Source organism: Anabrus simplex, chromosome 2, assembly GCF_040414725.1.
Source record: "Anabrus simplex isolate iqAnaSimp1 chromosome 2, ASM4041472v1, whole genome shotgun sequence".
NCBI classification, from domain to species: domain Eukaryota; kingdom Metazoa; phylum Arthropoda; class Insecta; order Orthoptera; family Tettigoniidae; genus Anabrus; species Anabrus simplex.
Window position 1 is genome coordinate 684,927,446 of NC_090266.1, and position 23,900 is coordinate 684,951,345.

A 23,900-nucleotide genomic window follows, 5' to 3' on the forward strand; every position below is an offset into this window, starting at 1 on the left:
TTGGGATATAGGAATTTGATTATTAACTTTTACTCGATTAATAAACGAAGATGCAAAGTACGAAGTATGCCGGGGACTTCGAACTACAAATTGTCGGAATACAGTAATCAGCTGATTCTTGTATTTGTTTACTCAACTACCATATACTCTTTGATCTCGTTGGAATGCAGCAAACAATCGTCAACAATCCAAAGACTGTTGAGTACCGTAATTCTCCAGTGAAATACCATGTATTCTCTTTAACTTCTTCTTAAATCGAAGTTGAAAGGTGCATCGTGTAATTTAAGTGAATAAATTATTACCTTCACGATAGTTTGAAAGGATATCTATACGAAATACCAGGTCTGCCGTCTACACGAATGTAAAAGCTACGGAAGTTACAACTCTTTATGATAATCTGCCTTTGTAAGTATTATACCAATGAACCTGCAGATATTAAAAAAAATTAAAAGTTGATGTTATTACGTAAATTATTTCCTAAACCTAAATACGAAACAAAGTACACCTAGATAGCCGACTTAACCTAGAAAACGTAATCTACTGAACAGCAACCGAACTACTTGATATAAAATTCAAATAAATATCATTACTCTCAATTTCTACCAACAAGCACTAAAACACCAATATATAAATAGCATTAAATGGATCACACACACACACACACACACACACACACACACACACACACACACACACACACACACACACACACACACACACACACACACACACACACACACACACACACAATTAAACAGTTTCAATAGGTTCTACCTTCTTTATCACTACAATAATGCAAGAGCACTCTCAAGAGCCAACCATTCACAAGCGCGTCCAACAATCCATTTCTCTGACTTTTTGTTTCACTATAACGGTTCAACATTTTTACTTCATTCTTTTTCCTCTTTCTTTACAGACAAGTGTTCTGATCTGTATCGACAAATTTAACATCTACTGGGCCACTACTCATCTCTGTAATAATACACAGTTCCAAAAATTTAGGAGAACATGTTTTTGAACGAATGCCATGTTCCACAAAACAATACCTCACATCCAGGTATATTACCAGCCAGTAGCGGCGATTGCGAGTTAAAAATGCGGGGGCAAAAAAGTATACAGAGAACAAACAGTACCCGCGTTTGTGGGATATAGAGGAAGGGGGTGGGGGTGGGTTGTACATTAAAACTGAAGAAACAAGCCACAAAATGGTAAGTTTTTAATGTTTTCGGAGCGAATTTCGAGAGAGAGGTCAAGGTTGACAGTTTACCCATTTAGGTGCGGTAATAATAGTTTTTTTAAGAATTTGATTCAATACTACACAATAAAATTTTCACCAGAGGAACATAATTACGCATTGATTACAATTAAATAGAATTACAGAGTGAAAATGCAATTAAAATTATTTAGTATTTGACTACACACTATGAGACACTAAAGAGAATGCCATACTGACAAATGAGCGCAGAAAGCCGGTGAATAATACGTACCTCAGTGTCCCTGACCTTGGTAAAAATAAATATATACCCCTACTACCCTTCCTCACAGCACGTGCGAAGTCTCCACCACTTGCTGTGGCGCTATAAAAACCGGTTAACCGGGATGAACGACATTTTGTTCGTATTTCCGCTAATAATTTTGTTAATAATTAAAGAAAATAAAGGAAAGAATTAGCGGATAAGACAACAGGGCTTGTACAAATTGCTTTTTTTAAATAATTCCTATAATTCCTAGATTCAGTCGGCTAAAATGCAAATGAAAGTGTAACATGTTCCCCAAAAAGTGTGGGGGGGGGGGGCGACTGCTCCCCCTCATCACCCCTAATCGCCGCTACTGTTACCAGCGAAACCTTTATTCTTTACCATTGAAGTATACAAAAGAACATCGATGGATTCACGTTCATTTTCAGAACACAAACGGAAATGTCCAAATAGGGGCGAAAACAAGGTGATAACAGTCCTCCAGGGTGAATTTGTATCACAGTTGGAGAGCTTCAGTATGGTGTCAGTATGAGGCATCAGGTCCCATTCTTCAATGAGAGCCTGTTCGAGGTCTTGGAGAGTTTGCGGTGGAACAGGACGCCCACCAGCACTTCTGTCAAGGCTATCCCACACATGCTGGATGGGATTAAGGTCGGGACTCACTGCTGGCCATTCCACCTCTTCAATGTCCAGTTCTCGCAAGACAGCTCTGGTGATGCGCTCTACATGAGCCCTGGCATTGTTGTGCATGAGTACGAATTCATGACCTACACTGTATGCAGCAACCAACACATTCTGTAGCAGTATCTGCTCGATGTGCCCCGCAGTGGTAAGATTACGACGGACGACTACAAGATCCGTAAGGATATCAATACTGATGCCACCCCCACACCATCACAGAACCTTGTCCGAATATGTCGCCTTCCTGGACAACATTTGGCATGTACCGTCCACCACGGCGTCTCCATACACGTTGACGTCCATCACGCTGTGTCAGGAGAAATCTGGATTCGTCTGTGAACAACACAGGTCTCCATTGGCGAAGTTACCAGTTCACGTGGGTACGGGCAAACAGAAGGTGAGCTGCGCGATGTTGCTGCGTTAAACGGGGCACTCGAACAGGATATCTGGGTCGTAAGTACACTTCTCTTAACCTGTACCTTACTGTCTGGTCAGACACCGTGACTTCAGTGACCCTCCTGAGGTCTTGTTGCAGTTCTCTGCCAGTTGCTGAACGACCCCGCAACGCACAGATGGTCATATCGGTCATTCTGTGGGGTTGTCATGCGTCCACGACCTTGTCCCACCCTCCTTGTGAACTGGCCTGTCTCATTGTAGCGATTCCACAAGTGGTGAATAACTGACTGAGAGACATTGAGATCCATAGCAACACGACTAAAAGTCCATCCTTCCTGAATCAAAGTGACGGCCCTTGCGACTTGAACCTCATTAAAATGTCTCATGGGATGTGCTGGTTGACGTACAACGTGCTCACATGACTGCAGTAGTCTGTGTACCTCGCAACGGCACACGGACGCACCGCTATTAACTTTGTTTTGAGGGTTCACCTGACAGTTTAATGCATGGATACGCCTACAGATGGAGTATAACTTCGATTTGACATACCCTGAGTAGCTAAGGTCTCAAGGATGCCGTACGACCATTGGAACCCCATCTATCAAATTAACGTTCACATACCAGACGTTACAAACATGTTCCCCTAATTTTTTTGAACTGTGTATATAGATGTCCCCCTCGATCGTTTACAAGTGTCCAAGTTCGTAGGTATATGAATAATACATCTGCCATGTTATGGCTCAGTAACAAAGGTATGCAACTCACTGGAAGTTGTATATTCCCCCACTACACCAGCCAGTGCAACGGAACATAGTCGCCTCAACAGCACGAAAATGACAAACTTGAAAGTGTGACATACCTAATTACATTTCTAGGGATAGAAAAGAGCACTTTCTGATAGTAGTGTTAACATAGCCAGGAAATGTGATAGATTATATCTATAGTTAACTGCTTGATAGTGTTGTTAACATTACTAGAAAGGTGACTCAATGTTTTGAGTGGTTACAAATAAACTTTCCCTACTTAAGCCACTTCAGGCAGTAAACGCTTCATACAACCGTACCAAATTCCGTACGAATAATGTCCAGATTATGGACTACAAGATTTGCATGCTTCACAGTACCTGAAAGGCAGGGTTTATCAGGAGAATGTTCACACATGTGCTGATCTGAAGAGAAGCATATCAAGAGAGGTAGCAGGCATACCCATGGAGGTACCTCACGTAGCCATACAGCAAGCTCTCCTACACATCCAGACTGTCCTCGATAGTGGTGGATACAAGTTCGAGCACACTTTGTAGTCTGATGGATGATATGTCCATAACAACCAGTCATATTGCATAGTATGGCAAATCATTAAAAGTGCTTCGTTGGACTTGCTTATGCCCCTTCCACATGTCCACATGTCATTGGCAATGTTTCGGTTAGGCTTCCATCTTCATACAACTGCTGTTTTTCAACACAGAAACAGTTACGTATGGAAAATTTAAATATATCCACCCAGTATGCATAGTTAACTTCGTATACTTGGGGACAAAGCACGACGACCTCATCTCACATCAATACTGTACTCACCAGAATTTGTTGCGTCTACTGTAGCCGGAGTTGCCAAATCCTCTACTGCTCTCGACACGAAGAAAGGGTAAGAGAATGCGGAAGAAAGTGGTTTGGCAACCTCTCCACACCAAACAACGATCACTTAGAACTCGTTTACTCATCAGGGCGCAGGGACCGTCATGTTTTGTACAAGGTGGTCGGAAACCATGTGGGAGTTCTAGATGGCTCGTCATACTGATAAATTATTTTGATCAGTGGTAGAATGTCGGCCTCCGGATCCCAAGATAGCGGGTTCAAACACGGCAGAGGTAGTCGGATATTTGAAGGGCGGAAAAAAGTCCATTCGACACTCCATGTCGTACGATGTCGGCATGTAAAAGATTACTGGTGACACATTTGGTGTTTACCCGACAAAATTCATTAAATCTCAGTCATAGCCGCCCAAGAGAGATTCGGTTTACTCGGTCTGACATCTAGTAGGCCTAGAGTAAAACGGGACGTCGAAATTGACGAGCAGACAGCCAGATGGCGTCAAATTGAAATGTCTGCACACGGTAGCTGAGGCCATACGATTATTTATTTATTTATTTATTTATTTATTTATTTATTTATTTATTTATTTATTTATTTATTTATTTATTTATTTGAAAAGTAATTCGATATCCCGCACTGTTGTTATTTTATCAGTTGCTAAAGTTAGCCAATCAGACCACTTCGCGGGAGAATTTGAATAGGTTTTGCGGGGCGGTGTGTTGCTAAATCAGCACGTGGCTTAAAACCGGCTTGAGAGCACTAATCGAAGAAAAATGCTTTTTTTCTATTGGCTTTACGTCGCATCGACACAGACAGGTCTTATGGCGACGATGGGACAGGAAAGGGCTGGGACTGGGGAGGAAGCGGCCGTGGCCTTAATTAAGGTACAGCCCCAGCATTTGCCTGGTGTGAAAATGGGAAACCACGGAAAACCATCTTCAGGGCTGCCGACAGTGGGGTTCGAACCCACTATCTCCCGAATACTGGATACTGACCGCACTTAAGCGACTGCAGCTATCGAGCTCGGTAAAGAAAAATGACTGAGCCAGAGGAGAGATTTCAACACGGACCTGCGAGATGAGAGGCAAGCACGCTGCGATAACACCGCCTGAAACCCACGGTGTATCTGATGCTGATTTCTCAGCGTGGCTCTTAAGTCGGTTTAAGCCCCATACAGATTGAGCCTCGCGAAGCCCATTTGAATTCGCCCGCGAAGCGATAAGTTACAAGATTGTGAGCAACTGCAACGTGACCTCGAAAATATTGTGAGATGGACAGCAGGCAATGGTATGTTGATAAACGGGGCTAAAAGTCAGGTTGTGAGTTTTACAAATAGGAAAAGTCCTCTCAGTTTTAATTACTGCGTTGATGGGGTGAAAGTTCCTTTTGGGGATCATTGTAAGTATCTAGGTGTTAATATAAGGAAAGATCTTCACTGGGGTAATCACATAAATGGGATTGTAAATAAAGGGTACCGATCTCTGCACATGGTTATGAGGGTGTTTAGGGGTTGTAGTAAGGATGTAAAGGAGAGTGCATATAAGTCTCTGGTAAGACCCCAACTAGAGTATGGTTCCAGTGTATGGGACCCTCACCAGGATTACCTGATTCAAGAACTGTAAAAAATCCAAAGAAAAGCAGCTCGATTTGTTCTGGGTGATTTCCGACAAAAGAGTAGCGTTACAAAAATGTTGCAATGTTTGGGTTGGGAAGAACTGAGAGAAAGAAGAAGAGCTGCTCGACTAAGTGGTATGTTCCGAGCTGTCAGCGGAGAGATGGCGTGGAATGACATTAGTAGACGAATAAGTTTGAATGGCGTCTATAAAAGTAGGAAAGATCACAATATGAAGATAAAGTTGGAATTCAAGAGGACAAACTTGGTCAAATATTCATTTATAGGAAGGGGAGTTAGGGATTGGAATAACTTACCAAGGGAGATGTTCAATGAATTTCCAATTTCTTTGAAATCATTTCGGAAAAGGCTAGGAAAGCAACAGATAGGGAATCTGCCACCTGGGCAACTGCCCTAAATGCAGATCAGTATTGATTGATTGATTGATTTTCTAACTTCAGCAGCTGATATGACAACGGCGCGAGATATCCAATATTTCTTTCAAATTATTTATCAGTGTGACCAAACCTCTACCACTCATGTACCCGATTCGCAGTTTCGGACCACTCTGTGTAATAGTGTTGTTAATACGCAAGACACTTCTCACATCTCGGTTCATGTTGCCAGCTGTTATAATGATGACAAAATCAAGATTTTTGTCAGTTTACGCTACACGCTACTACTGTAGACGAAACTCAATAGTAAAATGTAAGAGAAATGCACTTACCGCTGTGGCGGCACCTTGCAGTTGGTTAAGAAGACCTTCCAGGCGATCATACTCTTCTCGTAAGCCCCAGATCTCTCTCCGTAACTGCTCATTCTCTCGCCGTAATTTTTTGATGTCATTCTGCCCTGAAATAATTCAGAAGCTGTTGTTTCTTATGTCTGAAAATCGATATCGCTTAATAGTTAATATATTATTATTCCTTTCATAGAAATGTTCTATATAATGGTAATGACAACAAATACAGTGTATAGAAGTTATTTCGTAAAACCATGTGACATGTGAGCCACCCAAATTAATGAATCTTCATGTTCTTGTCAGCCTGTCAATTGCTTTGGACAAAAATCATACACGGTTCTTATTTGGGTTGAAACACTCCCAAAGCCTATAGCATGAAAGCTTCAACTGACATCGAGGTTTAAGTCTGTGGACAATCTTTCAGGGGGCGATTTAATTTCTTTCAGAAGAAATGTGTAGAATTTCACTCTTCTTCTTCTGTCCGGCCTTTTCTCAAGTACTTGGGGCCGGCACTATATGCCGATTAAGCCCGAATGTATTCACTACTGCGTGTTTCTATGGTGGTTAGTAGTGGACATGTACACAGCCTGACCAAAAAAACTTGAAGCACCCAGAAGGGGATGAGGAAACAAAATTAAACTTCAAGTATTGAGAGGGTAAGTGATGTTATTTCAGTAATTACAAAATCGAGTCAAGTACACAAAGAACTTGGCAGTACGAGTCCACTTATCAGTATGACGTTTCACCCTCTCTGGCCTGGATGCGTGCACTGATTCGGTTGGGAAGGATGTCATAAAGCCGTTGTATCCTCTCCTGAGGCAAGATGATGTAACTGGTCCTTGATATTCTGGATACCGGCATTTAAACGGAGTTGATGTCCTATTGGGGAGAGATCTGGGGAACTTGATGACCATGGAAGTACCTCAACATCACGCAGACGGTTCATAGAGACATGCATCGTGTGTGAACGAGTATGGCCGTGTTGAAAAATGGTCGCATGAGAGATAACACATGAGGACGCAGGTTGTTTGTGACGTACCGCTGTGCCGTCAAAGTTCCCTCAATCACTACCAGCCGTGACCTGAAGTCGTGCCCGATGGTTCCCACACCATGACGCCAGGAGTAACACCGCTGTGCTTCTCCAAAACATTGGAAGAATACGACCTCTCCCCAGCTCGCCGCCATACTCGCAGACGATGGTTATACAGGGTAGAGCAGAACATCGATTCATCGATGAACACAATGCGACACCATTCTGAGCAGTCCACGCTTCCCGGTCACGTCACCTCTCCAAACGCAGCCGTTCATGTTGTGGTGTTAACGGCAGCCTACGCATAGGACGGTAATATCCTAGTCCGGCTGCTGCTGGTCTCCGACCAATGGTTCGGGATGAAACAGAATGTTGCAGGGAGTCCATTACATGTTTTCGGATGGTAGGCGCAGATGTGAAAGGGTTACGATGTGCTTGGCGCACGGTACGGCGACCCTCCCTTGTGGTGGTCAGACGCGGGCAACCGGAACCTTGACGACGAGCTTGCTTGTTCTCACGTTCCCATGCAGTCTAACATCGAACCACTGTCATATCCGAATACCCACAAATCTGGATAGTGCATGATTCGACCAGCTGGCCAAATGGAGACCCAAAATGAGGCCCCTTTTAAACTCTGTCAGGTGCCCATAACGCTGTCTCACACGAGTACGCGGCATCTCCGTATCCTTCAAAGTGATCACTCAACATCTGACGCTGTGTATGCCCCTTATATACCCTACCAGGCCTGGTAACAGCACTAAACAGGAACAACACTAATGCACTCCGGTGGCCATTCAACCTGTCACAGAGAATTGCAACTGTAATCATTTACATACCCACCGATGGTGTGTACGTGTACCAAGTTACATTGACACCGGACCATTTTTCTGCGTGCTTCAATTACTTCGTCAGGCAGTGTAAATTAAGATGTGTGTCGAGACGAACACAGACACCCAGCCCCGAGCTAGAGGAATTCATCAGATGCGGTTAAAACACCCGACTCTGCCGGGAATCGACCACTCTGAACCGAAAGCCACACTAGTCATTCAGCCATGGAGCTGGACATGCAAACTTTAACACACACAAGCGAATACCGAACATACAAGGAAATTTTCTTTTTTTGACCGAGATGGCCGTGAGGTTAGGGTTGCGCAGCTGTGAGCTTCCATTCGGGAGACAGTGGGTTCGAACCCCACTGTCGGCAGCCTTTAAGATGCTTTTCTGGGGTTTCTCATCTTCACACCAGACAAATGCTGGGGCTGTAACTAATTAAGGCTACGGCCGCTACCTTCTCACTCCTAGCTCTTTCCTATTCCATCGTCGCCTTAAAACATATCTGTATCAGTGTGACGTAAAGCAAATTGTAAAAAGGAGCCCTTTTTATTAAGATCGGTCACGTCGAATATCAGAAAGCCTTCTGTCACTTATCTCAGGTCCACATCTCCAAATACTGAATATTGAACCTGTTACAAAGCTCCATTTACCTAGCTTAAGCGGATATCTAGGTAAGTAAACTTGTTAGGGAGCTCCTTTTAACTGCTTTAAGTAGACTTCTCGGAGATTAAACTCGTTATACCAGGTGGCCCGTCAATGCCGGCATGTAAGTAAATACAGACAACCATTCAAACAGAAGAGGACACGAACTGTTTTCTACATTCAAGGAGCAACATCAAAGCCGTAATGAATAGAGCCGTGCAGACCACGTTGAACAGTTCCCGAATTCAAAAGCGTAACGAGTTGAGATTGGGATTCATGGCCGATGTCCTTCTAGTCGTCGAAGCTTGAAATACAAGTGTTCTGAACTCGTTCAGATTGTTCCGTTTCACTTTTGTTGTGCACAGCTACAACGTACAGTTGTCAGTAGACCCTAAGTTGATGCTGACATGGCTGGTGTTGCTGGTGCATTTACTAACGAGGAATACACTAACATTAGTTTTTTTTTAAATTTCGTGTGGCTATTTCTAGCCGAGTGCAGCCCTTGTAAGGCAGGCCCTCCGATGAGGGTGGGCGGCATCTGCCATGTCTAATAACTGCGTGTTATTGTGGTGGAGGTTAGTGTTATGCGTGGTGTTGCAGGGATATTGGGGACAGCACAAAACCCAGTCCCCGAGTCCAGGGAATTAACCATTTAAGGTTAAAATCTCCGATCCGAGCGGGAATCGAAACCGGGACCCTCTGGACTAAAGGCCAGAACGCTAATCATTTAACCATGGAGCCGTACACTAACAGTAGTGATGGGTTGCGACTGGAATCGCGAAGAGTCTATTGCATATGTCTGGGGAATCGAGTACCCGATTCCGGAATCGATTACGAGGAACTAGTAGCGCCATCTATGATGCAGATACGTAAACACGTGCAGCACGAATGTGTTCTGTATTGTGAGTTCGTTATGGTTTATAACCAGGTCACTCTACAAGCTATGTCTGCTCTCATTATAATACCCTCGAGTTATACTCAAATACGACTGTAATTTGATCAGAATATATGATTCTCTGTTTGAAGCCAATCAAATTGTATGGACTGTCAATAAATCAAAACTTGTACGGGGATTATGACATAATACTGTATTGCGCCGTGTCCTGACGGTTCATTTGGTATATTAAATCACATCATTTGGCATATTAAGTTATAAACGAGGACTGCAGTTGGATATTACAAGAGTGGCAGGTTATAGCTGAGACCGGAAGTCTAGGAGACAGAATGTCGTGGGACTCTTGCTCAAAACTTTCCAGTGACTGAGAAGTTTCCAATTTTATTCATAGTCAGCATAGACCGCACGTGTAGGGAACGTTAAGCCACGAGGTGAGCTGAGCCAATTAGAAAGCAAGGGCGTCGCTACTTTGAATACTGGACAGCGCAGAGTTGGAACTTCAGGATGACCAACATTGTTCTACGTGTGGTGTGTTCAGCAATAGAGAGTGGTCAGTTGTGTTATTTGAGGCTTTTCCACAGGTCTGAGAACCAAAAATATTCAGGAATAAATTAGAAAAGTTGTCTGAGCCGTAATCTGTTTATTATGAGTGCATTTGATATTAATTTCAGTGGATTACAAAGACATTGTGTGAAACAATAACTCTGATTGGCTGAGCATTTAAATCTTCGGGGAATCCCCTAGCCATAACGGCGTCTGCAAAGATACTTAAGCGCATCACATGGTGGAGCGTCCTTCTTTTGCTGTGTGTAGTTGAGTAGTGAACATCAGTGTGATTCTTCATTGTATGCGGGACGCCTAGTTGCTGCCACGTGGGCAGAAATTTAACTTTGTACGGTCGTACCGACCTAAGACAGTGCAATTTTTCTTGTGAACAGTGTTGTTTAAACTGTGTGTAATAATTAGCCAAGTGCGCTATGGCACAAATTCGTGCATTAATGGTACAAATTGTAAATTCCGCCGCAGTCTGGTAATCGAGCGAGAGGCACTTTTCCGTACATTACCATCGGGCCGGTCGCGTTTCGCGAGAGACTGTTCGATTCGATCCGCGGGCCGCTCCTAGAGACAGTGATTGAACCCCTAATAGTTACTTTTTGATCGTGAATACGTTGTTTGTGATAATTTATTCACGTTGGCTTGCCATTACAGCCGACAGTGGGTTTGTTTCGGTGCAACGTGCACAAAGAGCGGTGAAGAGAGACTGACCAGAAATTTATGTGTTGCTGTTATACAGGAACCAACTTCAAGAAGACGGCACCATCCATTGAAGAGAGAAGATTGGATCCTCGTGCGAAAAGTGTGCTAGCCTTGGAGTAACGCTTCATGTCAGCGAGGATGTAACACGCTAGAGATGTCCTGGGAGTTGCCAAGATAAGTCGCATTGATACTTTAAGTGGCATGCTTTGTGAAATACGCTAAATACTAGTGAGGTTTAGATAGGGATTTTCTTTAGTTTTAATTTCAGTAGATGGCATGAGTTCGTTGTATATGTGTGTTATTGTAAATATGAACAGGACTGGGTTGCGTGTTTTCTTTTTCATTTTATTACTTTATAATTAGCTAGTTGGGAAACCGAGGGAGATGACAGGTTTTATTTTGATTTTTATTTGTGTGAATTACGCATGTTATTTAGTTAAGGTTATTACTGTGTTTTTTATATAGTTAGATGGATTAGATACCTGAAATCGTCAACATTCAGAGTCACACACTCGCAGCGTCGAGACTACATTTTTATTTAATTTATATAGAGAGTTAGCAACAGATAGGCTGCTTGCATGCATGAATTTCTGGTGCTGTAATACGTGTGGAACTGCATATACGCCGTTGAATTATAATAGGTTCTTTTAAAATGGATTGGAAACTGTTTTAGACAATGGCTAGGCAGGGAATCGAACCCTGATTTATAATGAAAGGGCTGATGAAAATACAAGATATATATGTGAATTTAATGCATGCTGAAATATATGTGAGGTCAATGATGCGGGCAGTATGCATGCCTGGAAATATTATGAGAAATATGTGAAGTGAGAATCGGCCTATGATTTTGTTATGGAGAATTATTATTGAGAATTAGAGATGCCGTGAAGGAAATGTCAGGCCAAAAGATTATTACATATGTGTTTAGGAATACGCTAGCATGCCGGCAATGTGTACATCTGAGTGCGAGTTTCGAGCGGTTGTTGAAATATTAGCTCGCTATGAAGGTCAGTTTATCAGCCAGAATTATAGACTAGTTGTGAAGCGAAGAGTAGCTTCCATGCTGTAACCCTGTCAAAACAGTGACCAAGTTCCGAGAGTAGTCTTGTGTTTCAATATTCTTTACAGCTGATTGCTAAGCAGGAAATCTAGCCTGCGCTCCGAAGCAGTAAGATGAACGGGAGTGTTGCCCGTTGCTTTCCTGGTGTATACTGAATTGTGTTGTTTGTTTCTTTTACAGGATTGTGTATTTGTGTGATTCATCGTGATTTTGGTTTGATGTCTTGTTGTTAATGGGAAACAGCCCGAGTGCTGAGTTGATGATTAAGTTTATGCTAGTTCCGACTAGATCTTTGGTGAACCGCGTTTCACAAGTCGAGTCAGTGTAGCATGTAAGTTTTTCACCCACCTGATCCAGTGTAAATACTTTGATTATTTTAGCCCGTTATGATTGTTGTAAATATAGAGTAGGGAAATGCCACTAGTATTTAACCGTATTTCATAACGTCATGTCCCACTACTTATGGAATTAGATCACGTGTAGATGCACTTATCGAGGCAATGCTCCCAAATTAAATAAATCCGTTAAATTGTGATCATACGACGATGTTACTCCATGTAAACAGGAACTTTGGACTATGACGTTGATTCGTAATGAAACTTTTCTGTAATTATATTCTGTAATTTGAATTTACATTTTCATATTTGATTTTGTTTTACGTTGACAATGATTGTTTGTTTTATATTTTATCATGATAATTTGTTGGATTTAATGTCTTTTCGATGCCGGTCTGAGGCCTTTTTAATTTGATTTTTACTTTGTGGATATTAGAATGGTCCGGATTACTTTGTGCAATAAACCTATCTTACCCCATGTCAGTATTTTTCATTCGAATATAAACCTCCATTATTCCTGTCATGATACTTAAAGGATAAGTTTATAAACTTCGACTTTTAGACTACCCGCGACAACCTAACCCACTCTGTTCCAAATTGAGCTTAGTCGAATGTTAAGTGAGGAAATGGAGGCATCGTCGTAGAGGGTTTCTACCCCTGGGTACGGTACAGTATAATACTACTATTTCACCAAAATACAACTCTACTAAAGAGACAACCGTAACTAGTGTTAAGCAGTGATGAAAACAAAAATAGTAATTCTAACAGTTTCTCATAGTAATATTTAGTAGTAGTACGAAATGTTTATTGCAAATTAAATGTAATGGAAGACAGGTACCAGTACGCTACCAAACGAGTTGTGTACTTATTAGAAATGTGGTTCCAAAGACATTTAATGTAAATGGGTGTTATATCACACTATACTGTATACAAAAGGTATAGTAAATATTGCACGTTCGAATTTGCCCCACTTATATACGGACGACTCAGTCTAGTGAGTGTGCCTAGCTCACTCTGGTGACGTCATCGTGGAACCGATTCCTCGCATGCATCATTGAGTGCGACCTCGGAGTAGTAGGAACCGATTCTCGTGATTCCAGACGTGATTCGCGCACATCACTAGCATTGTTCTGCTGTACGGTGAAACGAGTCAAAACGCTGCTGCAACTGGCAGACTGTTCCCTTTGCGTCGGTAACCTTCAGAATATATTTTTAAGCGTACCATGATGAGGTTACGAACTGGCAGAACATTTCCTGTGTGACCATCAAGTACGTGAGAAGGAGGACATAATACAGAATGTTGTTCGTTATTTTGTTGAAAACCCAAGCAAGTACATTTTCTAATGTAGGTACACCGTATTATTATTATTATTATTATTATTATTATTATTATTATTATTATTATTATTATTATTATTATTATTATTATCCCCTGCGAACCATGTGACCATGCCGCGGTGGGGAGGCTTGCGTGTCCCAATGAAGCAGATAGTTGAGCCGCAGGTGCAACCATACTGGATGGGTAGTCTGTCGAGTGACCAGACTAACGAATGGTTCATCGAAAAGGGGGTAGCAGCCTTTCGGAAGCTGCGAGGGCGGCAGTCTAGATGATTGACTGATATGGCCTTGTAATAATACCCAACATGGCTGCGTTGATACTTCTACGCGGCTGAAAGCAACGGGAGTCCACAGCCGTAACTAACTCCCGAGGACATGCAGCTCTCTCTGTATGAATGATGTACTGATGATGGCTTCCTCCCGGGTAAACTATTCCGGAGGTAAAATAGTCCCCTATTCGGATCTCTGAGTGTGGACTACACGAGAAGGGGTGATCATCAGGAAGATGGATACTGACAATCTGCGAATTGGAGCGTGGAATGTTAGAAGTCGTAATCATTGTGGTAGGTTAGAGAATCTGAAAAGGGAGATGGATAAACTATTAAAAAATTAACACAGGATAGGCTGGCATGGAGAGCACAAACCTGTCTCTTGACTGATGATTCAAACAACAACAACAACAACATTATTATTATTATTATTATTATTATTATTATTATTATTATTATTATTATTATTATTATTATTATTATTATTATTATTACTTTACAATTGTTTTACGTCGCACCGACACAGATAGGTCTTGTGGCGACGATGGGATAGGAAAGGGCTAGGAGTGGGAAGGAAGCGGCCGTGGCCTTATTTAAGGTACAGCCCCGGCATTTGCCTGGCATGAAAATGGGTAACCACGGAAAACCATTTTCAGGGCTGCCAACAGTGGGGTTCGAATACCCCTCTCCCAATACTAAATCTTAAGTCAGTAGTTCACATGCCAGACCACCAATCATTCATGTGATCAGTGGCGTGCGGTGAACATATTCATTACCCCAGCTGCAAGAAAGTTTTAAAAATATAAACAATCGTAGCCCCACTACACTCTCTAAAGTCAACATTACCACTTTATAAGGCTGCATTTTTTGTGGAAAGGTCTACCTGAAAATGATCTTTCAAGAATATTTTCAACCACACGCTCGCACATACTTCCAAATTGATATCCACGGCAGTGACGACACCATCATAACTTAATCTATAGCAGATTTTAAACAATGTACTTACAGTTTCATCCGTTGACGCTCCGTGATAGTACAGTCATGGTTTTGCACAAAAATATACTGGGACTAACTGTTTGTTTTTTACTTAAAAAGCCTAATATATACTAATCATCAAAATTTAACTAGTATTTTACCGTCTTTGAAGTTTTATAGTTTCACTCGCATACTGAGTGTACGTGCATCAACGACAAACGAGGGAAAATATTTGTCACGACGTATAACACACCCTATATTCATGAAGAATGCCACAGAACTCGCGAAACCTTCACCTATAATCCAAGAGGAACACTACGAAAATTCACTATATACCACCACCACAGACAACCATTCGCGCTTAACTCTGTGTTCATGCTGGGCAACCTAAATGTTTTTCTGCGGCTATCGGAACACATAGTCTACACGTGCCATCAATGAATTGCTCGAAAAAACTGTATACATGCCGAAACCCAAGACTAAGATATATTCTTCTATATTACAACTAGCAAGATACCCGTGCTTCGTTACGGTATTATAATGACATTTATAATTGAATGCTTAACGTTTTAAATATAATCCGCCAAAATTCGTGATCTGAGTCGTTCTCTGAGAGATTACGGCAAAGTTCCTCCCATTTTTCAATCTTTCTTTCGAGCAATCGATTTCGTACTTCCCGGGCTAGGTCCAGGTATTCCACCCGGTCAGTTGGGTCCCTTAATCATTGCCATCTTTCCCTATAAGCATTTTTAATATGGATCAAATCCTTGGGGAGATCCGGCGTGGTGTCTTCTTGGGTGCCTTGGCGGTACTGAACCCGCGGCCGGACTGCAATCCTAGTCATTACCCGACCAGGACCCATTTCCGCACATTTTGACAACGGTCCTGAACATGATTATTATTATTATTATTATTATTATTATTATTATTATTATTATTATTATTATTATTATTATTGATGGTCTGGAACACACAGCAAAATGCAAGACCGCTACTTGGCGGTAAATAACATCTGCAGCCATTGTCATTGCTGACAATGTGACCAGCACCATCGTCGCGCATAGGCAAGTGCACGAGATTTCTGGCGACACGAATGATATACTTCCGTGCATTATTGACCTTATTATAGAGGTGAACAATTGCACGGTCAATATCATTCTTATCGTTTATACCGATCTCGATAGCTGCAGTCGCTTAAGTGCGGCCAGTATCCAGTATTCAGGAGATAATGGGTTCGAACGCCATTGTAGGCAGCCCTGAAGATGGTTTTCCGTGGTTTCCCATTTTCACACCAGCCAAATGATGGGGCTGAACATTAATTAAGGCCACGGACGCTTCCTTCCCATTCCTATCCCTTTCCTGTTCCATCGTCGTCATAAGGCATATCTGTGTCGGTCCGACGTAAAGCAAATGGCAAAAAAATCCTATCGTTTATTTCAAATGTGTTTAAATTTTTATTTATATGCCAGGGCAATCTACTGTAATCTAACTTTATGTTCTCCAAATGAAAAGATGGTCCTTGAAAACGAACCCAGGAAAGGTTAAAAATGATCAGTTTATGATCAGAATAAGTACATTATGAACAGTAAAATCAATTGGTCCCAACTCCTTTTTCTTCCCACCGCCGATCAGTTGATTTAACCCCCCCCCCCCGCCATCAACAAAAAAACGAAGGCGTGTTTTCTTATGTTTAAAGGAGATTCCAAATACCAGTGTTCACGTCTATAACAACTTTAGTTTATATTAGCTGTACGTATCCTCATAGAATTAATTCAATTAATTTTTAATTCTTTCACCACCCTTCATTGGATTTTCCGAGAATACGTGTTTCAGTCAGTCAGTCAGTCAGGACAAGTTATTTTTATATAGACTAGCAAGATACTCGTGCTTCGCTACGGTATTATACTGAAATTTATAATTGAATGCTTAACGTTTTATATGTAATCTGCCGAAATGCACGATCTGAGTCGTTTTCTGAGAGAATCCTCCATAATTCGCGATCTGAATTGTCTCCTGAAAGATTACGGTAAATTTCCTCCCATTTTTCAATCTTTCTTTGAAGCAATCGATTTCGGACTTCACGGGCTAGGTCCAGGTATTCCACCCGGTCAGTTGGGTCCCTAAAACTTTGCCATCTTTTCTTATAAGCATTTTAAATATGGATCAAATCCTTGAGGAGATCCAGCGTGGTTTCGTCTTGGATGGCTTGGCAATACTGAACCCACGGCCGGACTGCATTCATAGTCATTACCCGACCAGAACCCGTTTCCAGCGCAGTCCGCACATTTTGACGACGGTCCAGAACATTATTATTATTATTATTATTATTATTATTATTATTATTGATGTTCTGGACCCCACAGCAAGATGCAAGACCGCTACTTGGCGGTAAATTATCTGCTGCCATTTTCATTGCTGACAATGTGACCAGCGACATTGTCGCGCGTAGGCAAGTGCGCCGGATTTCTGGCGATACGAATGATATACTTCCGTGCATTATTGACCTTATTATCGAGGTGAAGAATTGCGCGGTCAATATCATTCCTATCATTTATTTCAAATGTGTTTAATTTTTTATTTTTATGCCAGGAGAATCTACTGTAATCTAAGAACGTTCTCCAAAGGAAAAGGTGGCTCTTGAAAACGAACCCAGGAAAGATTAAAAATGATCGGTTTATGATCAGAATAAGTACATTGAAAATCCACAGCCTGTTTCCAGTCATTCGACCGGGTCAGGAATGGAATGAAGGAAGCCCCTATCTAGCGGCGAAGATAGGAATTTTGCCGGCTGCTGAAGCCTGTCACACTCTTCTGGGGCAGTGATTAATAAATGACAAATGAAATGAAATGATATTGGAGAGTGTTGCTGGAATGAATTATGACAGTGCAATCCGGAGTACCCGAAGAAAAATCTTTCCCTCCTCCGCTTTGTCCAGCACAAACATCACATGGAGTGACCGGAATTTGAACCACGGAACCTAGAGGTGAGAGGCCAGCGCGCTATCGCCTGAGCCACGGAGGATCCTAATAAGTATATTATGAACAGTAAAATCAATTGGTCTCAATTCCTTATTCACCCCACCGCCGTTAAGTTGATTTACACCCCCAGCCCAAAAAAAGAAAGCGTATTTTTTATGGTTAAAGAGATGTTCACATCTGTTACCTTTAGTTTTTAGATATAAGTATCCCCATGAAAATAATTCACTCTGTTTTCACCCCCTTTCACACTCCCCCCCCCCCCCCCAAGTGAATTCTCCGGCATAAAATTATTGTTTCTTTAATAGTAAAGGATCTTCTAAATACCAATTATCACGACTCTAGCATCTTCAGTTTTTGAGATTTGTGTCCTCATAAAAGGAATTCAACTCCTTTTCACTTCCTCCCTCCAAGATGATTCTCACCCCCAAAACGCGTTTTTCTTTATTATTAAAGGATATCCAAATACCAATTTTCAAGTCTGCAACAACTTTCGTTTATATTAGATGTACCGGTACGTATTCTCATACAATTAATTCAATTAATTTTTCAATTCTTTCACCACCCTTCATTGGATTTTCAGAGAATACGTGTTTCTTTACTTTTAAAGCATATTCCAAATACCAAATTTCACGTCTGTAACATCTTCGGTTTTTGAGATATCAGTATCAAAATCAAAAGAGTACAACCTCATTTTCAGTCACTTTAACCCCCCCCCCCAAAGTGGCTTCTCCGAAAACACAAAGTACACGTTTCTTTATTTTTAATAGAGTTAAAAATACCATTTTTCACTTCTGTAACGTGTTAAGTTTTTGAGGTATACTGTAGAAATTCTTATTTTAAAATTTCACCCACTTTCTAGTTCCCCTTAAGTGGAGTTTCCAAAAACAAATCACCTTTGTTTCTTTACTTTTATATTAGAGTCCAAATACCAATGTTTACGTCCGTAACATTTCGCGTTCCTATGATATACTGTGGATATAGTCTTTCCAAAAATTCACCCCAATTTATCACTCCTGTTTAACTCCCATAAGATGAATTTTCCAGAAACAAAAAAATTGTGTTTCTTTATTTTTAAAGGAGATCCCAGATACCCATTTTCACCTATGTAATATCTTCAGTTTCAGAGATATAAGTATCCTCATTTAAGGCATTCAACACCTTTTTCACCCCACCTATTGGAATTTTCAGAAAACAAAAAGTACGTGCTTCTTCTTCGTTTGTAATGGAGATTCTAAATATCAATTTTATCATATGTGAACTTTTAAAGTTTTGAGAAATAGATACATTCATTTTAAAAATTTATCCCCCCTTTTCACCCCTCACTATATGGATTTTCCAAAAAAAATACGTGTTTCTTTATTTCTAAAGGAGATCCCAAATACCAATTTTCAGGTCTGTAATATCTTCAGTTTCTGAGATATAAGTATCCTCATTTAAGGCATTCAACCCCCTTTTTCGCCCCTACGATTGGGATTTTCCGAAAACAGAAGATACACTTTTCTTTATTTTTAATGGAGATTCAAAATACCAATTTTTACATCTGTACACTTTTGAAGTTTTGAGATATAGATATACTCATTTAAAAATTCCACCCCCCCTTTCCACCCCACCCCCATTATTTGGCTTCTTAAAAAACAAAAAAATACGGGTTCCTTTATTTTTAAAAATCTCAAATACCAACTTTTAGGTCTGTAATATCTTCAGTTTCTGAAATATAAGTAGCCTCATTAAGGGCATTCAACTATTTTTCACCCTTTTTCATCCCTCCTATTGGGATTTTCCGAAAACAAAAAATACATGTTCTTTATTTTTAAAGGAAAATCTAAATTCCAATTTTTACATCTGTAAACATTTAAAGTTTTGAGATATAGATACACTCTTTTTTTTTAAATTCACTCCCCTTTTCACCCCCCCCCCATTGATTGGATTTTCCAAAAACAAAAAATACGTGTTTCTTTATTTTTAAAGAAGATCCCAAATACAAATTTTCAGGTTTGTAATGTCTTCAGTTTCTGAGATATAAGTATCCTCATTAAAGGCATTAAACCCGTTTTTCACCCTTTTTCACCCCTCCTATTGGGATTTTCCGAACACGAAAAAATACGTATTTCGTTATTATTAGAGGAGATTCTAAATACCAATTTTTAGATCTGTAAACTTTCAAATTTTTGAGATATAGATACACTCATTTCAAAATTTCACCCCTTCTTCACCCCCTCAGCGACGGAATATCCAAAAATCCTCCCTTAGCGAGCACCTACATTGTAATATAAATGTATCCTCAAAGTTTAATTTCTTTATGTCCAGTAGTTTTGGCTCGGCGATGATGAGTCAGTCAGTCAGTCAGTCAGTCAGTCAGTCAGTCAGTCAGGGCAAGTTATTTTATATATATACAGTAGCTCTATATTTATTAGCAAGACGATGTGCAAGTGGCTATACTGTTAAGATGTTGATATTTTTATTGCAGTCTCTAGTGTGTGGCGTGAAGACTTCGAGTGTCAAGTATTAAAACTAACAATCCTTATCTAAGCTAGCCGGCCTGTCGCTGTAAATTGCTGTCGGGGGAGGGGCCACAGCTTCGCCTCGAAGAAGCTTTAAGTGCATGCGTCACCCAAGCGACCTTAAATTTCTTTGGGGCTAGCCAAGACCAACTACAATTACATCAGACCGTAATCCAGAATAAACATGGCGGACATCGGTGTGCGATATGAGAGGTTGAGGGAGAGGTTATGCATGTTTATTTCGAGTCACCTAATGAAAATATCGCAAGTCGAACGTCATGAAATGCAACTCACTAACTCAAAATATGAATAATTAAAGACCAAAAGTAGCGTTGTAGCGTATTGTAAGTCTAAATGAAATTTCAGAGGGGAAAATAACGAAGGGAGAATTATTGTATCAACGTCAAGTTGAAACAGACACAGAGTATAAAATTATTTCACATATAAATCTCCGGTCAGCAAATACGATATATAGATGTCAACAAAGAACATTATTAACCTTACATGAAATACTATGTAACACCACAATTAACCACAGCCCATTATGTAAAACACCCTCCAAAATCCACCTGTATTCTTGAGTAGGTACAAGCGATATTTGTATGATACACTTGACCATCTAAAGCACTCGTCAGCTTAAAACTCACCAGAATTGATGGTATAATTGCATTTTATATATAAAAAACATAATCCTCATGTTCACTCCACGGGAAATGGGGTTAAGTTTAGTTTACGCATGTTCATTGTAAAACGTTGAAAATTAATTACATCATTCTTGCACCACCGTTTAAGAATAATTTAGTCTCTAAATAATAAATTTTAGTCATGATTTCTGGGACTGATTTAATGTTCTTTGTAGTAAGGTACGTTGGCTGATAAGGCAAATGCTAGGATAGGCATCATTAGTTAAACTTCGGAAGTTTGCGCGGCACTCGAATTAGACCACCACCTTCTATGGGTACATAATGTCTTCCCTGACAATACATTTGATTTCAAAAATGATAAAATGATTAATCCCCACAACATTATTAGTCCTATGATTCGGTTCGAAGTTTTCCTTACGAATGCTCTTAACCCAATTTTGTCTTAATACTAGGTCTTTTGGAAGTGGGAACACTGAAGCTCTTACTCATCCAGGCACACAGTACATTAAACTATAAACATATTGCATAGGTAACTAAAAATGAAGAAAAAAACTTTCAGAGAAGAACACGAGAATCAACATTAACCTTATCACCACCGATATTGTTGGAATAAATAAGCTCTTTGAGAACAAAGAGCTTCTTACGGCACTGAAGGATGATCTGTAACCTTCTTAAGACTATAAATAAATATGATGTGCGATTAAATATTTTCACATTTCCGTAAATATTTGGTAAGAACACGGCTTACACAAATCGAAACAAACGCATGCTAGCACTCCAGCTGCCGCCATTATGGACAGCGTCGATAGGTCGGTTAAGGTCTGAGATATTGTAGTTGGTCTTGGGCTAGATCTCTATCACGCCGGCAAGGAAACCCAACTCGCTGGAGAAGCTGAACTGCGGTAGTGCGAGCGGATTGTCGGGACAGCTGTACTTGGCTTGGCTTTAGATGTTCGCAATTTTTTAAACATTAAAAAAGCATTCTAAGGAATAATTAGAAAATGTTAATACAAAGTTCTTTATCCCACCAGCGCTGGGGAAGATGGGGTTCAATGCACGCCACTGCATGCGATCCTCCGAAGACACCATTTGAAGCATGGATTATGATACCATTGCGCTATAGGCCGATAAAGCGCCTGTTTGATTCAAGGTGTTATGCAGTGGCGTATACTGAGGGCTACCAAGGCTATCAGTGAAGCCCAAACCTCAAATGCGAGCGATGGAAATCTAAAGCACATTATATTGTAAGCATCTGACACATTGTTCCATTTGCAAAACTTGAAAGCAATGAGAAAACACGTCGCACGTATTTCTGAGAACAAGGCTTCGGAGACTGATATTGCAGCCCAGACTCTCGTCCCTTCCCATCGACTCGCCTCACGCGGCTTGCTGCTGTCTGCCTACAGGCGCGGGGACCGGCGGAGGATAGCTGTGCTAGGCTTCGGTCCGTCAGATCGCCACTGGTAAGTATAACCATGGGTTACTCATCGTATATACTTCCTCACCTCATCCTTCTGCCTTAAATATATAGATAACGGAGTGCTGGCATTTCACTCCCGTTTACTTCTACATCCTTGTAGGAAGACACTGCAGGGCTGCTGTTATAGGAGTAATATAGTTTTCTTTTTATTGGTAAATCTGCTAAAATGAAATGCAATCATTCAGGTTTAGTGTTCTCTTTTGTTGGTTAGAATCGAACCCGTGATCATGGGTCGGACACCACCACTGATCTTCCGAGGAAGATAATTAACCATTGAACGATGGGTACGACCGCTGTTAAATTGAACATTGTTATTTAACGATTATGATGATGATGTTAATAATAATAATAATAATAATAATAATAATAATAATAATAATAATAATAATAATAATAGTGCATGGCATCTACATAGGCTTGGTGGTGACCTAATAAGGATAACATGAATGGGGAAGACGTCATAAACACCCAGTTCCCAAGTCAGGGGAATTAACACTATGAGGGGGTTGATTCTGCAAATTGAACCAGGGCCGTCGGACCAAAGACAAGCATTCTATCCATTTAGCCTCAAAGCTAGACTTCAATTTGCTAAACCTTAGGCTACCAACTCGATTAATCAGGTGTTGAGTATTGACGGTGGCAGAGGCCAGGGCAGTAGCTTGTGAAGCAGCCTTGACAACACAGCGGGCAACTTCGTTGGCTGTTGGCTGCAGTTCAAAATGCTTAAGGCTTGATGTTCCCTAAACCAACTATCGAAAAGGGGTTGCCTAAGTCTAGTGGTAGCCCACGTCTTGATACCAGCATACGCCACTGGTGTTATGAGAAAAGATGAATGTTGCAATGACGTACCGCAACAGTTCTTTAAACCTACTGGTAACAGGCTGTATTGATTAAATGCATGTAAATGCCAGTGACTTGACTCCCTGTCAGTTCCCCAACATCAAGGTGAATTCTCAATATATATCAGCGTAGGCTATTCCATATATTGACTAGCTATGGATATGGCCAGTTATAGGACGGCTAGCTTAGCGCTTGTCTCCATTGCTCGTAGTTGAGCAATCGAATACCGATAGAGTCATCAAACGCCAGATATTTATGCCAGAAGACATACTGTCGTGATGAAAAAATCTCTTTAAGGGTATAGAATGCCGGTACTCCCTTGC

At 40.9% G+C, this 23,900-nt stretch overlaps 1 protein-coding gene across 9 annotated transcripts in view; it reads right to left on the minus strand.

Annotated features, from left to right (window-relative positions):
* The window catches only part of LOC136864371 (uncharacterized), a 366,118-nt gene that overhangs the window by 155,562 nt on the left and 186,656 nt on the right, over positions 1-23,900 (minus strand). For 5 of the 9 annotated variants that reach the window (XR_011017770.1, XM_067141278.2, XM_067141279.2 and 2 more), the window contains one exon: positions 6,484-6,608. The exons of 2 other annotated variants lie outside the window; for them this stretch is intronic. Coding sequence is in view for 4 of the 7 variants with exons in the window: in XM_067141278.2 (XP_066997379.2) it covers positions 6,484-6,608 (125 nt within the window). In the remaining 3 variants the exon portion in view is untranslated. The remainder of the gene's footprint in view (positions 1-6,483; positions 6,609-23,900) is intronic. 2 more of the 9 variants (XM_067141281.2, XM_067141285.2) reach the window with 1 other exon arrangement.